General features: G+C 37.6%; 4 protein-coding genes across 5 annotated transcripts in view; 1 reads left to right on the forward strand and 3 right to left on the reverse strand.

The window, feature by feature from the left end:
• Window positions 1–779, forward strand: part of LOC104816804 (annexin D1) — a 2,582-nt gene extending 1,803 nt beyond the window's left edge. The window contains exons 5-6 of the mRNA XM_010545777.2: window positions 3–146; window positions 225–779. Of these exons, the coding sequence (XP_010544079.1) occupies window positions 3–146; window positions 225–521 (441 nt within the window). The 3' untranslated portion in view covers window positions 522–779. The remainder of the gene's footprint in view (window positions 1–2; window positions 147–224) is intronic.
• On the reverse strand, window positions 665–3,570 carry LOC104825188 (pumilio homolog 11-like). Its single transcript, XM_010557477.1, has 5 exons — window positions 2,378–3,570; window positions 1,959–2,121; window positions 1,701–1,864; window positions 1,354–1,603; window positions 665–1,244 (listed from the first exon to the last, which is right to left on the reverse strand). Exons 1-5 carry the CDS (start codon window positions 3,568–3,570, stop codon window positions 1,140–1,142), a joined length of 1,875 nt encoding a protein of 624 aa, XP_010555779.1. The 3' UTR covers window positions 665–1,139.
• Window positions 3,571–4,859: 1,289 nt separating this feature from the next.
• On the reverse strand, window positions 4,860–7,356 carry LOC104816812. The gene is made up of 6 exons (XM_010545789.2): window positions 7,105–7,356; window positions 6,850–7,003; window positions 6,661–6,734; window positions 5,930–6,059; window positions 5,504–5,788; window positions 4,860–5,317 (listed from the first exon to the last, which is right to left on the reverse strand). The coding sequence occupies exons 2-6, from the start codon at window positions 6,967–6,969 to the stop codon at window positions 5,072–5,074; spliced, it is 855 nt and encodes a 284-aa protein (XP_010544091.1). The 5' UTR covers window positions 6,970–7,003; window positions 7,105–7,356; the 3' UTR covers window positions 4,860–5,071.
• Window positions 7,357–12,945: 5,589 nt separating this feature from the next.
• On the reverse strand, window positions 12,946–16,452 carry LOC104816820. Of its 2 annotated transcripts, none has more exons than XM_010545802.2 (2): window positions 15,075–16,452; window positions 12,946–13,368 (listed from the first exon to the last, which is right to left on the reverse strand). In XM_010545802.2, exons 1-2 carry the CDS (start codon window positions 15,874–15,876, stop codon window positions 13,352–13,354), a joined length of 819 nt encoding a protein of 272 aa, XP_010544104.1. In that variant the 5' UTR covers window positions 15,877–16,452; the 3' UTR covers window positions 12,946–13,351. The 2 variants fall into 2 exon arrangements, with proteins under 2 accessions (XP_010544104.1, XP_010544113.1); XM_010545811.1 differs by lacking the exon at window positions 12,946–13,368 and adding an exon at window positions 14,241–14,706.
• Between the last annotated feature and the right edge of the window lie 29 nt (window positions 16,453–16,481).

The raw sequence follows: 16,481 nt of genomic DNA on the forward strand, positions 1-16,481 counted from the left end.
AGGAATGCAAGCTGATCCACGAGAAGATCAAGGACAAGCACTACAGCGACGAAGATGTTATCAGGATCCTGTCCACAAGGAGCAAAGCCCAGATCAATGCTACTTTTAACCACTACCAAGATGAGCATGGACATGAGATCCTCAAGGTATTATAAAACACATAGTTAGTTATACGGAATCTTCCTTCTTCTCTAAGATGCTCAAGGCATTTCCTACTCTGACAGGACCTCGGAGGAGATTCTGACGACGAGTTCCTTGCCCTGCTGAGATCCACGATCGAGTGCCTGACCCGACCAGAACTCTACTTCGAGAAGGTTCTCCGGTCGGCGATCAACAAACGTGGAACAGACGAGGGAGATCTGACGAGGGTTGTGACCACAAGAGCTGAGATCGACTTGCAGGTGATAGGGGAGGAGTACCAGCGCAGGAACAGCGTTCCATTGGCGAAGGCCATCACCAAAGACACTCACGGTGACTACGAGAAGATGCTTCTCGCTCTGCTCGGTGAGGACGATGCTTAAACCCCCTTTCTCCAAACGAATAAAACCCGAACCCGAAGCTTTTCCCCTTTGAGTGTGATTCTGTTCTTTAGAGCAGAACGTTCTTGTTGTTTACGCCAGACTTGAGTCCCAGAACTTGCTTTTGGTGAGCAACTTTTGTTTTATAATTCATGTATTTTGGAGTTGTTGAGCGTACTTTTAATTCCCCAATAATGCGAAATGAGAGTAACCTGTGTGCGTTTTCGTCATCATGAATAATAGGAGTGGTCATTCCGGGTTTGGCTTCATTATAACATATCTATTTTATATAGAATTAGGTTTTAATCAGGTCCGGTTCAGTTTTACTTTTTTTTTTTTTTGTTTTAAGAGAACTCGTTTGGTTTTATCGGTATATACCTAATCATGAATTGGCGATCTTCGTGTATTTACCAACACAACGATCCTAAACATCAGTAGATCAAGCGAGAGACCAAACGCGAATCTAAGACATCAAGTTCGGTTCGTGACTTGATGATTGCTACAAAAAGCTTCAAACAACAGACGGAAGAGATTTGTCTTTCGGTATCGGACTACTTCTTGGGGAGGAAAACAACAACATTTGCGTGCACCAAAAGCGAGTTAAAAGCCGACAGTATCGGACTACTTCTTGGGGAGGCTTCGAGAGAAAATCCTTTTGCAATAAGGACTCGTCCTAAGGTTTTTGTAAGGCTGCACCTTCTCCACCAAGCTCGCCTTAACCGCTCCCTGCGCTCATATCCGCCAAATAACAATTCATATATATATATACATACACACGCGCATATACGCAGCCTGTATAGGTTTAACGGGCGAAGATCCGAGAGGGGGTGCTGACCTTGGTGACGGCGAGCGCAGACTGGATCACGTAGTTTGCGTAAGGATCTTGAAGAAGCTGCTCAAAGTTAGTGACTGATATGAGCTCGTGGACGATCTGGGAACGGCTCTCGGGGAAATGCCTGAGGCATTTCTCCACCACGTGACTGCTGAACTTCTGCTTCGATAGCTGCACGTAATGCTCTCTCAGTTGGCACAGCACGTTACCCGCCGGCACCTTCTGCTCTATTATATACTGCACTACATAGTTCCTGCACCCCCCATCATTTCCGACAGTAAATCGTTACCAAAATGCCCGAAAGAATCCAAGATCCGCTCATATATCGTGTATCATATCAGTTCTATTACCCGAAGGGATCTTGTGAAAGGACAAGGGAGTTTCTCGAGATCTCGGCAATAAGCTTACTGCGTTGCGGCCCGGCTGAGAAAGCAACGCATCGTTGCAGGACGCAGCATCCATGACGATGAGTTGCAATCTCGATACAGAACCTTGTAGCCGCTTCGAAAATGAACTGTTGAAGCAAGAAAGAAATGTGTTCATCGAGAACTGTAAAAACAAATATCGAATTTGATGAGATGGAAAGTAGATATTTCTTCTGTCGAAACCTTGTTATCATCCGGGCCAAGGGATTGCAAGCAACGCTGAATAACATGATTCCCATTCAGGTCTCTAACCAGAGAAAGAAAACCCGGTTTGAGGGCAGAAGTCACGAGCGCGATTTGCTTCTTCGTTCTTAGGGTTTCGATCAGTTTCTGCACAACTCGGGTCCTGCCCGTTCGATATAATGAATCCAAGGTTTCAGCTTTACTGAATACGTGAAGCTTGCAAGAAAGAACATAACATATCAAGTGGTTTTATAAATCGAAGTGAAGGCAAATAGTCTTACTTGTCCATCAACTTTTCCTCCATTGCAAATGTATACAGATACTCACGAAAACTTTCGAAAAGTATTGTACTATGACCTTTGAGTTCTTGCAAATATAGCAGAGAAGGGATCAAAACAAAAAGGAAAGATCGATCTTACCCATAAGTGTTGAGGGAGACTTTGATCAGCTGGCCTGGCTTTGACATCATCATGATCACTATCTGTGATCTTTGTTCTTCAGTGCACACGCCCAGTAGCTTCTGAATGAAATAATTCCCAAACGGATCAATGGTGAGCTCAATGAGATGATCGATGACTTCTCCGAATATCATCGTCACATCGAGAAACGTTCCTTCATCAAACATCCTCTGCAAGAACCGGCAACCGATCTGATCTTTCGCCATTACGTACACAGAGCCGTAAAACCCAATCATGGAGGCAAGACTCGGAAGAAAACCCTGATTTTCAGATTCATCACCGCTTCTCCAGAGATCATCCTTGAAGTATGATTCCATCTCGTTAGCAGGAAAACTGTTGTTGGGTCCTTGGATGATCAAACCATCCTCCAAACTAGAAGCTTTGAGCTCTCTAGAGCAATCTTCCATGGCTGAACTCGACAGAGATTGAAAAACCTTATTCCCACCGAACATCGGTGGACTGTTGTACACATCGTTCATCACTTGAGAGTGTAGCTGCGGAACCCTGAAACATGAACCGGTGTCCATGTTGGGCAAGCTCTGTCGAAATGACCCATTTCTCTGTTCCATGAGAATATCTCTCCTAATTCGAGCGATGATCTCGTTAAAACCTTCAGGATTAAAATCTCGCGAGTGAAGCAATCTGAACATGTCATCATCACTATCAGCAGCGTAACCGCCGAGAGAAACTCCATTAGAGGTGTACAGAGAAGTTTCTCGACCAGAGGAAACGTTGTGAAACGCATTGTAACGGCGAGGAATTTCATCGTCACGACGAATGCCCCGATCGAACACAGAGAACCCGTCGTGAACCCGAGACCCGAGAACATCGGGGTCGAGCCAAAACGGGTCGGGTCGAGCGAGAACACGGTTGCATTCATTGGAGAGACTCATTCCGCTTAGATCTTCACACAAACCCAGATCACCACCGACCATCTGATTCCGACCGCTGGTGTACAGCTTCAGATGGTGAAGATGACACTGATCGTTCATAAAGGGGTTCATGATCGGAGGCGTACGGACGTGGGGCAAGCAAAAACCACCGGAAACAGGACCCGGAGGAAAATCTGCAGAACCCAGATCACGAAAACGAGGATGATCCGAAAATGAAGCTCGTCGGACGTTAGAATCACCGGGAAAAGCCCCAAAATCCATAAACGACTCTTCAAACATCAAGAAAAACACCCACACAACACTCTGTATATTACACTATTCTATCTATATATCAAAACAACACACGAAAACGCAGAAACCCAAATCAGAGAGAAAGAGACGAACACAAAGCGAGAGAAAAGAGAGAGATTTGAATTTCTACAGCATTTTCCGGGAAGTTTCCAGCTACTTATCTATGGGTTTCGAAGGGAATTTTTCGGATACGAATCGACGGTTATACAAAGAGAGAGAGAGAGAGTATATAAGCGTGTCTGTGGAGGCGAGCATCCGTACGGAGAACGTCTGAGGATTGTCTGTCGGATTTGTCGTTTTGCAGGAACACCCGCCATTAATATGGAACAGAGCCGCTGCTGCGTCTCTCTGCTCTGTCACTGCTCCTCCATTCCCCCTCTCCCGGAAAACTGAAACAAAAAAAAAGGCAACTTTTTTTTATTTGAGCCATGTTCTGATGTTAATGAGGGAGCGATTAAGTAAATTAATTTAAGGTCTTGGCTGATGGTTTTACTACTAATTAAGTGTTATTAGACCAACAACAGAAACGCCTAATCTCACTCCCCCCCCCCCCCTAAGCTCTTCAGTTATAAACTATTTCTCTAAAATATGATCTCATAAAAAAAAAACAAAGGTCCTGAAAAATCATATATAAACAAAACACACCCAGGAAAAAAGAAAATTCTAAAACCCCATTTGTTTCAAACTTTAAATATATTTTTTTCAAAAATATATATGATTTTATTGGGTATTTATTTGATTTTAAATTGATAAATATTATACACACGTATCCGATATTCGTGGATTTCCATCATTTAGTCGCCGATACCCATTAGATGGATATCTAGATATTGTAAGAATAAGTTAGAGATAATATTTTTATAAAACCCGCTAAAATGAATACGAAAACGGGTATATCAAAAAACGCGGATAACCGTTACGTGTACATTCCTAGATAGCGTTCAAGCAAATCTCTCGTGATAAAACTTTAACAGGACTTGGGTTTTGGGTTTTGCCATAATTTTGGAAAATTCTCAGATATGCCTATGACCAAAATGTGCCATCTTCGATTTTCAAATTTAAAATTCTTTATTGTAAATAAGAAAAGGGTAGTGTGTCTGTGTGCTCATTAAAACAATCTCTATTGTCCTCTCTGATTTGGTCTTTTATTTCTGTTTTGGGACAGACCAGGGCAATGCGTTCCTTGCCAGACAAGAAAACAGACTCTGTGCCTACTTATACGGTCTCTCCATCTTCTTCAAGATACCTACTTGTTCCAATTCAACAAAATACCCCACAAACTTTTATCATTTCACATATTAGCCCCGGAACATTCGATATAAACAAAACACACCCACGAAATTAGCCACAGAAGTTTCATCTGAAAGTGAAACCCATCATCAGTAACAAAGGAACAAACGGATAACCTAATAAGAGCAGATTAATTTTCCGCCAGATTGAAAAACACATAATGGTTTTCTTTTTTCGGTTCTTAGAGAAGGGCAATGCTGCTTTCGCCACCCGGAGGCTTGCGTACGCCGCCAAAGTAGTCCCGAGATTCAGCCTTCACATCGGCGAATATGTCGCTTCCAGTCATCTCTTTCAACTTTGCATTGCTTAGAAGCGTCTCAGCTGATGCCTGAGGAACATCGCCCTTGAAAATGTTGTTTCCAGATAGGTCGGAGAATTTCCTCTCCGGTATCTTCTTCGCCGTCTTCAGCACATTTTCTTCTGCATTCTGCAAAATAAACCAGAACCCACGAAAAATCTTCATCTCATATCTTTAGATTCATCACGAATGGGATGACAACACCATATTGCCAAAGCCCCTCTTTCCAATTGTGGGAAGACCACAAAACCCAGCCATTTCAATTGTGCTAGTTCGTTGGAAATCGATAGGGAGATAGGGATTCAGAGAGCTTACAGTTTGGGCATTAGATTCTCCCAAGTTGAAGTTGTCCTTGTATGCCAAAGCACGAACAGTAGGCCGAGCTTGAATCTCTGGTGGAGGAGCAAAGATGTTATGACCACTGAGCTCCTTGCACTTAGCATCCGAAATCTGTTTCTTCAGCTTAGCATCCCATTCGCTTTCCAGCGTCCCACTGAGCTCACGCTGCTTCGCCACTTCGGGTACCGTAGTTGGCTTCTTCGGGGTGACGATCTCTTCCTCACCGAATGATATGTGACTTACAATAGCTGCCGGGGGATGCTGAAGAATCCGAATACAGTGATCAGAAAAGAGTGAACTTTCGATCAAATGTATTGTAGAAGACCTCAAAGTTCCGTATTTTTCTAACTTTTGCAATCCACAATAATGTCTTAGAAATGGACAGGAACTAAGATCAATCACCTGATATGTTCTTGTTTTGCCGTTTGCGGTCAGGTTGGCACTTCCGGGCTCTGATGCATCTTCTTCTTGGTACACTGAGAAAATGCCACTCCCAGTGATCTCCTTCATTTTGTAGTTTGAACAAGGCTTCCTAGGGTAATCATACACCAGAAGTTAAAAGCTAATTTCCATTTGAAGTGAAATACGATTCGAGTACCAACAAAATATTACAAAAAAAATGGAAAAATGCAGTTAAATAAAATGGCATTTTATCTGTCTATCCCAATTCCCAAGAACTGATCATACCCACGTGAATAATTAGCCTAACACACCCATATGAAGGTGCCATCAGCAAATGCGAAAAAAATAAACTTACTTTCCAGAATCATTTTAAACCATACTCGATTGAATTATGGAGAAATGAGGGTCTGTCGTGTATCTCTAAATCTTTGGTCCATGTAAAGAACAAAGCATCGATTTTTTCCCAAAAGAAAACGAGAACGAAAAAAAACTGCAGAAAGAGACAAAAACGCAGAAGAGAACCGTGAATAATACAAATTAAAGAAAGAACCATGGCATTTATTACGCCGATTTCAAATTCCCTATTGAAGAATTACAGACATTCCGTAAGGAAAAAAACGACAAGATCATCAGACGCAATAGACAAAAGCAGAGGGAACTACGTGTCGTTCTTTCCCTCTGGTGAAGATGAGGCAAAAAAATGGAGGGTAAAACTTCGCCAGATTTCTCACCTCTTGTTTAAGCTCTCCACTTCTTCATCTGTCACTTGCCCTCCAAACACCACCTTACTGATCCCATCCGACGGCTACGATAATTTCCCCCAATTAGAAATTAAAATTTTGAAAATTCAAAATATCCTCCGATCAAATCAAATTCTAGTTGCTAAATCTCCGGTAGAAAAAAGGTTACTAAATCGGTACCTGGTTCGACCGGACGGCGGAGCGAGCGGCGGCGGGAGACTCGAACAGCTGATTCTCCGGCCACGTCAGCAGATCCGCCGTCGATGTGTGTGGTTTCCTCACCGGAGTGCTTCTCTCCATCTTCTCCAGTTCTCCTCCTAAACCACTCTCGATTCTTGACCCAAAACCAGAAAAAAAAAATTTACAAAATAATCCTCCAAATTCCAATAAACAGATACGGAGGAAGAAATAGCTCGCGTGAGAAAGAGAGGTTACGATTCTTCCTGCTATAAGCTCGCTTCAACAGCAATGGCGGATTCGTTTCGATTGCTCGGAAGAACCGATCCAGAGAGACGAATAACGTAAACACAGAGAAAAACAGGAAGAGTGGAGTGGTAGCTACTCTTCGTTCGGTTTCAACACTAAGAAAAAGCGAGATTGCATATATATATATACACACACACACACAAAGTGATGCAGAGGATTCTCTCTCCTCTCTCTTTCTCTCTCTACCGGTGAATTTTTGAAACAAGTACCGCCTTTGCCAATTGGAGGGCCCTTCTTTTTCTTTTTAATTACTTTTTTTTTATTCTCATAGCATGTGAAGGGGTCTTTGATATCACTGGCAGGTGCCGGTGGCATTGGATCATTACCTGCTCTAGCCGGTGCTCCTGTATCTCGTTTTACTAAAATACCCTTCGCGTTTCTGTTTCGAAAATCAAATCCGCTTATATCTAGGACCGTGCGAAAAATAATGTAAGATTATGACTGTTATGTTTCATAGACGTTATAATTTCAAATCGTATATTTTGTTTGTCAAAATACTCAAAACACTTCAAAATTATGGTAATTAAATTTCTAGTTTTGTGCTAATAGATCTCAAATTAATTCTAAGAAAACTGAGGACGTGGTTAATGTTGATCTTTTGTGGTGAATTTGCAAATGTGGTGTCTGCTTTTATAACTTGAAGCAGCCATGTATTCAGAAAAAAAAATATTAATTAAAATTTGAGGGTTTAGGTATACCATTTTTTGTTAATTTAGATGTTTTAGACTGGGGGACCATTTCATAACTTTTCCAAGGTGACATCCTTGCTTTCGATTAAATGTTTTTTGTGATATGCCAATAAAATAAACTCTTAAAAACGCTAAATTTGCACTAATTTGACATTAATTTTCCCTATTAATTAGAATTTAAAAATAAAACAGAATTTATAAAAAAAAAAAAATATGATATGTGAATAAAACAAAATTTTGTATATACACCGTTCAAACAAGCAAGCGTGTGGCCGTTAACAAAAAAAAAACTAGAAAGGGGAAAAGTTGAAATAAAAAAAGAAAAATAATTGCTCAGTTGCCAGCTAAGCAAAACAGTAAAATTACCATAATATCCCTGATCAACAGCCAGGAAGGAATTTCGAGTTTTATATCGTACGCAAATACATTCTCTGCGTCTCACCACCAATCAACGCGAAGTAATTCCAAAAGACGATAATCCGTATGAGATAAAAATATACTGAAATCAAATTAATCAAAATAATAATATTAATTATTATTATTCTATATTTTTTAAGCAAAAAATTTAAAATCAAATATAAATATATTAAAATAATATCCAACAAATCTTTCTGTCGAAAGGATTGAGATCTGCAATGTTGTACGAAGTTTATATAATTAATAATCTTTGTCTTTCAGTGGATCGAAACTTTCCGGTAATTCTGTGTTTCTTAATGTGGCCTGAAATTTCGGCTAACTAAACGCATCTTCCCCTAATTATGTTTATTTATTTTAGATTATTCCAATCATCGATTAAAAAATTAGGATAATCAATTTTTTTTTTCACAAAACAAAGTTATTTCATTAATCCAAAACCCGAGCGATAATCCAACTCAATATCTCTATGCAGCCATTCCGTATAATTATTCGGATTTATACATATATTTCGGGTCCATTGGAAAATGCCCATAGTCTAATATATAATATATATTATTATGCGGTGGTTAATCCACCTATAAAACCTGTATAATATGCCATGCGGGTTACACGTAAAAATCTATTAGCGGGGGTTTTTTTTTTAAATATATTAATATAGTATGTATATCAGTTTTTAAATAATCTATATTTGGTTTCATTCGATTTTTAAAAAAAATATTTCTAAATAGTTTTTTTAAAAAAAATTTATTTTAGAGTTGAGCTCGGATCATATAAAATTAATTTGATTTAAATAATTACGTTTTAATCAAATTTTAGATAAAATTCAATTCAATTATAGTTATATGTATTATGATTCAAAATTTACATGTTAATTTTAGATATGTGTATAAGCATGTGTGTGGGAATGTGAAAAAAGGACTTTTTGGTCGGAGGGATGAGCACGTGATAAACAACGAAACATCCTCTGTGAGAGGAGAGGACCGTATGGGCTTCATAATTACTAAGATCTTATGGAATTTACATCATTTAAAAATATGGTGAACGATGTTGCCAGATTGATCCATGGCATGATGCATCCATGTGTTCATTCGCTACGTGTATATACACACACATATATACATATATATATATACATGACAAGTGTTTATTATTATATGGATACTGTTTGGCCTCGAAGTTAGCACCAAACAAATCGAATATTAATTAGGTTACTGAAAACCAATTGGAATCTTCCCGTTTGTAGTATCAACCTATCATCATCAATTACCTTAATCAAATTGGTTAGCAATCCATGATTTGTTTATTCATGGCCAATTATGACAACTCAATATGTAATTCTAACGAATTAATACTATACCAACTCTCCAAGTAATACGAATTAATATGCTCTGAATGTTTTTTTTTAATTCTAAAACGTGACTAAATTCATGCAATCGATCCCAAATAAAATCATGTTGTAAATTTTGGAAGATATGATGCAAAACCAAAATGAGTGTAAAAGAATAATTCATGCGGCCGACCCCAAAATAAATCTAATGGAATAATACATATGAATATAACCAAGAATAGGACGAAAACTATCGAAATGGAAACTAAAATGCCTGCATCTAGTTACATGAATTGTAAAAACATTAGAAAATTTAGGAAGGGAAATGGAAGAATGATGTAAAAGACAAAAGCAAAAGAGGAATCAAGACATTTGTATTAGTGAAAGGAAAATGAAATGATTTGGGAATTGACTTGTAAAGAACAACATCAAAATCATATCTAAACTAACCATCATCCAAAGCTTAATACAAATACCGACCATCTTCCTTGGACCAATCTCATTTTTGTCGGCAGGGTGAATTTCTTTTTTTATTTTTTTGGTTGCCCAAATTACTGTCATGGTTTGGTCTTCTGCCACGTGTCATCTTCTTATTCGCAAATTAGCTGGAAAAACAAAAGAATGGTGAAACTACAATTATCAAATTTGGAAAACTAAAACGATGCAAGAAAACAGATTCGATGATCACGTGACTAAGGTGGGAGCGAATCTGTATTATTCTTTTGTCATATAAGATATAAAAAGAAAGATTACTGAATTAAAACAAATTTGTAGTATATTTAATTTGCATTAAGCTAAATTTGAATAGACAAATTTTTAATAAAATATAGTTGGTGTTTATTAGGAAAGTTTTTTTAATATAAATGAGAGACAAAATTTAAAATTGAATATATAAATATATACATATATGTAGAAATAAAATATTGATATTTACTATATTTTTTCAACAGTAAATATATGATATGTAACACATTATGTTATATGTTTGTATATTATTATGTAAAATATGTTATTATCTGTAACGAACGGTGGTTGAGATATTCTAATAAAATACTTGTTTAGAAACCCAGCGATCCAATAAATTTTATATATATATATAAGAATATTAAATTAAAATTCTTAAATTTCATATAAATAATCAATATAGGAATTTAATATTATAAATATTGAAAATATTTCATGTATATGATATCATCAAAAAAAATATTTTGGTAAATAGAGAATAAAATTCCATAGATGATGCAAAAAAATTTTTTTAAAACGATTAAATAATAAGTACTGAATTTTACACAGGATAGGACCCCACATAGGATGATCGGGCAATGTGTGCAATGCATTGCACGGAAAAAAGTTTTGTTGGGACCTAAGTCACGTGACCGTTCACGTGATCCTCTCTCTGTCTTCTCTTTCGTGGGGCTTAAGTCATAGGAGCCACAATACTGGGCCTCAACTGGTGCAAATTAAACCTGTTACGGATATAATTGGTTTAGCAGCGAAATTAGCCAGGGATTCTCAGCCGTTGATCTTGAGATAAGAATCTAATCGGGCCGAACACGTGTCAGGACTTCATTCACATAGTAGCCCATTGCATTGGCGGTCCACAATACGTGCTTATGCGAGTATCCAAAATGAGCTAAGAAGCCCAACAGACGACGATGAGTATCCAAAACTATACCAATCTGGCATCCAATATCCAAGCCATACATATACATATATATATATATATGTATTATAATCTAAAAGTTCACCATAATTCCTGTTCAACTATATTTTTCAGAAGATCGATAAAATCTAGTTGAATATCTTCTCCGGATAAAGATTCGAATCCCGGTGAAGTCACATACTTGGTGTGTCCAGTAATGAAGTAGAGGGATTGTAGGGTACAAAATGTTTTTTTTTATAACCAGGATTATTCTTCGGGCTTTCGACCCGACTATATCCACCCTATAGGTCTGAGATCATCCTTTGTATATGGACTATTTTGGTCCAGAAATTACATCTCTCCTCTCAGTAGTGAAATCGAAGCCGAGGGTACGAAATGTTTTTAAAACATGAATGATGTTTGTGGAATTAGGCGTTAGGGCGATTATGATGTGGCTAAAGTTAAACCCAAGTGCTAGACTGACATCATTCCAAATACTCGAATAAGGATATAAATAAGATTTGTCTTAGTTCCATGTTTATGTTGTGGTTCGAGATCACTTGTATACTATTTATTTTATAAAATACCACTCTAATCATGTGAAGACATATAATATCGATTAATGCTCATTTTGAGCATTTAACATCTTGGATTATCGTTACAGATTAAAAAAAAAATAAAAGGAAAATACAAATAATAATAACAATAATAAATAAATAAATAAATCATAGCCATGAAAGTTAGTGGGGGAGCTCAAGTGGGTTTGTTGAAATTCTGTCAACGTACCACTTAGGCAGACACGAAAATAATGCCCCAAATTCCCCAGTTCTAATGGGAAACCAGCTCAAACTCTTATGTTCCTACTGATGTTTTTTTTTTTTTTTTTTTTTGGCTGTAGTCTCAAATCCTCAGAATAGATGCTCCTTTTCTTGTATGATTATAAATAAAAAGTTAGTATATGCTTTAAACCCTAATGATAAATCATTTGGATTTAGAGACTTAAAAAATGTAACAATACTAAAAATCTGGCTGTCGATTTTAAGACATCGCATGATGGCCTAGTTTCCATATATAACGTTATCCATTGATCCTAATGTTTAAAACCAAAATGAATAACGAATGCGTTGTTTGAGAGATACGCGCGCTGCTCATTTTTTTTTTAAAAATTTTCGATTCACGTATTGATTGCATTATAATATATTATACGTTACTATGCATATACGATACAGGTGGAGAAACGAAACCTAAGGAGGCCCCATCGAGAATCTAGAAAATTAGGGGGAACAAACAAACCAAGAAGAGTTCGAAGAAAAAACGATGCGTAACCAAATGGGCATCGTCCACATCGTTTATACTATATAGTATGTGCATGATTTGATGGTTATTTTATAATATCTAATGCCACTCGCTCGTCTTATGCTGCAAAAGTCGAAGTCTTGACTCTGAAGTCGTCTCTCTATGTATCATGTATGCATGTATGTACGTACATACGTATCTACGGATATCGATTTATATGTATGTTAATGTATGTGTGCATGTACGGGTATTATTTTGTATGTATGTGAAGCTGTTTCGGGGTTGTCGTATGTAAAGGGAATGAATATATGCTCATAATAATTACTGGAAATAATATTATTCCCTGGCGTGGGCCGTTCCAAATGATTCCAACAAAGAAAGAGACACAAATATCACCCAAATTCATATGATTATAATAGTTTCATCATGCCCTCAAAATCTCCTCCAACTTGATCCCCAAGGATTTTTCATCATTGTGTTACAAACCCATTACTCTTGTATACATATATATATGTATGATCTCTGTGTATATATATATATATATATATACACACTCACTATTTAATGTACAAGTTCTTCGTACGTGCATGCACGCATATTTTGTAACAATTTAATCTCCCTAAATTATGATTAAACAAGAGAGAGTTGGTTTGCAGTAGACCGGCGATGCATGGACAGTGTATTATCCGTATAATGATATCTTTAAATTAAATTTCGAATTAAATCGATTAAGTATTTTAAGTCATCATGAGAAGATAAGAACAGCATGTGGCGGCGAAATCTGGAAACTCTGGAGACGATCCATAACTCGAAGACCATTGACTATTAGGAATAATACGATCCTATAAAAAAAAAAAACTTTCCACAATTCAAACGTGTGTGTAAAAACTACAAAGAGAAAATGTTTACTACATACATAATTACATAAAGAAATTATATATATGGAAACTAGGAAAGTTCCAAGACAAACCTATATTATTAAGTTTTCATAAACTTTATACTAATATTTTCCAGTGCCTCACTTTTTCAACAACTATGCCCACTATATTTTTATTAAGATGTCATGATGATTAGTTTTATACTAACATTAGATTCTGAAATTATTTTTCTTATATCTAATGTAGCTTGTTGAATTTTCCTTTTCTTTACGTGTTTATTGATTGTATTTTCACTTATCAAACATTACCATTTGCACATTTTTCTAGCATTATATATATATATATATATATATATATATATATATACACACACACTCACATATATATATAGCTTCAAGAGATAACAGTGTGTGTTTATAGATAGACATGTACACACGAAACCGAGTGGGCATACGCAACGTCTTGCCCTCCTAATAAGCTACAATAATAGCTTGACGAAAACAACCAATCGCAAAAGATAAGTAATTAATAATCAAGCAGAATATATTCATGCATTTAGGCTTTACCAAAATAATTGGACAATATTCGATGTGTGGATACCACACTCTCGAATTATATTACTCCATCCGTTTCAAAATATTTGTAGTTTTAGATTATCTTTCATGTTTCAAAATATTTGTCATTCTACATTTACAAGACATTTTTTTACAATAGTTTCCAATTTTATCCTTATCAAATTCCAATAAATTATTAATGATAATATTATTTTATTATCAAATAAGGGTATATGTGAATTTTTGTCTGTTTTCTTAAAAAATATGAAATAACCTAAAACAACAATTATTTTGAAACGGAGGGAGTAAATTCTAAACAAATGAATCTTATTATTAATTTGAGTAAATACGACATCACTTAAACCATAATAATTTGTACAACCAAGAAGAAACTCAAACTTCTTTGATATTAGATCCACTTTGATAAGTAATACTTGACTTGCCGTTTGTGTCGGAGAATATAGATTATTACTTTGAGAACATATAATTTTGCTATTAAAAAAAAATCAATATTATGTATTTATGTGTGACAGATCATTATAGCAAGTAATAGTAACCGATCCTTTTTAAAAAATATATATATTTACGGGAATTGGATATAACTAACTATACTAGTAAGATTATTAATGACCGTATAATACAAAGGGAGATGGCAAACCGATCGGATATATGACACATGTGTCGACCGTTCCTGCTCATTTGGTACATACACTTACGGGCCAAATTCGAATGTGATATACTCAATAACCTAAAAATGTCAGGACAAGGCACGAGAAAATATTCGTTACCAGAAAAAAAAAAGGCCCGAGAAAAATCGAAATATACGGCTTACATATAATTATAAACCTTTACATGCATGTGTGTGTATATATACCTATACGTCGTGGAGAATCATATACCCCAATATCGATCGTTACTGTAAAGTGTAGCAAAGGCATTGCCAGAATATATCATGAAAAACAAGAATATATTTTGAAGGAATACACCATCAAAATCCTGATAATATCCGACCTCAAGGACTAATTACATTATTGTATAGAAAATAATTAAAGTTATGTAATAATAATTAATCTGTGTGGCAATTCCATGGATCAACTGTTGTAATAGTAGTAGTACCTTTGATCGAAGATGAAGAAGTGGAAACATTGGTATTATAAGTCTCTGATCCCTTTTCCCGGCGATCAAACTCCGGCAGCATCGGTAACGGTGTCGGCAACGGGACATCAACCTGTCTGGTCATCAACCGATGACGATCACGATCATGTTCTTGATCTTTGTCGTGTCGTAACGACCCTAGATTCATCGCGTTAAGCTCGTCAAGAGGCGAAACCGATTGATGTTGTTGTTGGTGAGACATGAGGGACTGAAATGTCCGAACTTGGGTGTTCTGTGTTTCTAGAGGAAGCATGGGGAGGGGTAAATCGGGAAGAGACTGAAAGTTCATCGCCGGAGAAGCCATGGAAGCGACGATGTTGGAGCGATAATTCATCAATGAAGATGATGACGATGATGAAGAGATAAAAGTTTGAACCTTTTGAGATGTGGGGTGAAAAGTGTTGTAGAGAGGATCAAGATTGTGACCGGAAGACGACGGAGGGGGTGGCCGGAAAATATCAAAGCGACGGAGGGAGGAATAAGAATGGCCGGTGGAGAACGGCGGAGAGGGAACTCCCGTGAATTCTTGCACCATTGCTCTGAAATTGGTGGTGTCTGTTGTAAGAACGGTGGTGGGTGCTCTTCTTGATGCTCTTGTCCGCTTCTTAGGGTTCTTGGTGGCGATGACTCCGCCGGATGACGACGGCGCCGTAGGTGGCGGTGGGATCGCACTGCTCTGGTCGAGAATTGGTGCATCAGGGTCAAGATGGAGATGGTGAGAAGAAGAGGGCATGGAGGGTAAATTTGGAAAGTGTGGGTTCATGATGTTGTCGACAAAGTTAGGTAAGTTGTGGAGGAGAGATTCGTGTCTCCGGCGAGGACGGTGGCGGTGGAGGATCAGGTGACGGCTGCGGTGGAGGAGGAGGAGGAGAAGGAAGGCATTAGGAAAGGTGAGCGATCTGCTTCTCCTGAGGATGAATCGTAATCTTCATCTCCTCCACCATGGAGACTGCAAGCTTCCACTATTACCAGAAGAAGAAACTCAGAGTTAAAGTTTGGACAAGGAGGAAGTAAACTTAGCTTTTTCCTCGAAAGACGCCGATAGAGATAGAGAGATGCTGAGATCTGATGAAGGAGTGTATGATTGCAATAGAGAGAGAGAGAGAGAGCTAGAGAGAAACTGAAATTAGGGTTTATTCTTTTTGATGGAAACGAGAGAGAGAGACAGAGAGAGAGCGAGAGGGTGGGGAAATGGATCTACTTAAGGCTCAAGTAAAGAGAGAGAAGGAGGAGGAGGATGTGGTGTCGAGAGAGAGCGTGGATAATTTAGAGAGAGAGGAGGCGGTGGCTGGCGAAAGGTCAAACTCGATCTGAGAGAGAGAGAGAGAGAGAGAGAGAGAGAGAGAGAGAGAGAGAGAGAGAGAGAGA

This window comes from Tarenaya hassleriana, unplaced genomic scaffold, assembly GCF_000463585.1.
Source record: "Tarenaya hassleriana unplaced genomic scaffold, ASM46358v1 Cleome1, whole genome shotgun sequence".
Classification (NCBI taxonomy): Eukaryota; Viridiplantae; Streptophyta; class Magnoliopsida; order Brassicales; family Cleomaceae; genus Tarenaya; species Tarenaya hassleriana.

Excerpts from the sequence above, each read along its gene's own strand:
- LOC104825188 (XM_010557477.1), bottom strand. The coding sequence starts at position 3,570 with ATGGATTTTGGGGCTTTTCCCGGTGATTCTAACGTCCGACGAGCTTCA. Across the intron at positions 1,865-1,958 it reads TTGGCCCGGATGATAACAAG|TTCATTTTCGAAGCGGCTAC; the intron begins GTTTCGACAGAA and ends TTGCTTCAACAG. Across the intron at positions 1,604-1,700 it reads CTTTCACAAGATCCCTTCGG|GAACTATGTAGTGCAGTATA; the intron begins GTAATAGAACTG and ends TGGGGGGTGCAG.
- LOC104816812 (XM_010545789.2), bottom strand. The coding sequence starts at position 6,969 with ATGGAGAGAAGCACTCCGGTGAGGAAACCACACACATCGACGGCGGAT. Across the intron at positions 5,789-5,929 it reads GCAAAACAAGAACATATCAG|CATCCCCCGGCAGCTATTGT; the intron begins GTGATTGATCTT and ends CGGATTCTTCAG. Across the intron at positions 5,318-5,503 it reads GAGAATCTAATGCCCAAACT|AATGCAGAAGAAAATGTGCT; the intron begins GTAAGCTCTCTG and ends TTTATTTTGCAG.
- LOC104816820 (XM_010545802.2), bottom strand. The coding sequence starts at position 15,876 with ATGAACCCACACTTTCCAAATTTACCCTCCATGCCCTCTTCTTCTCAC.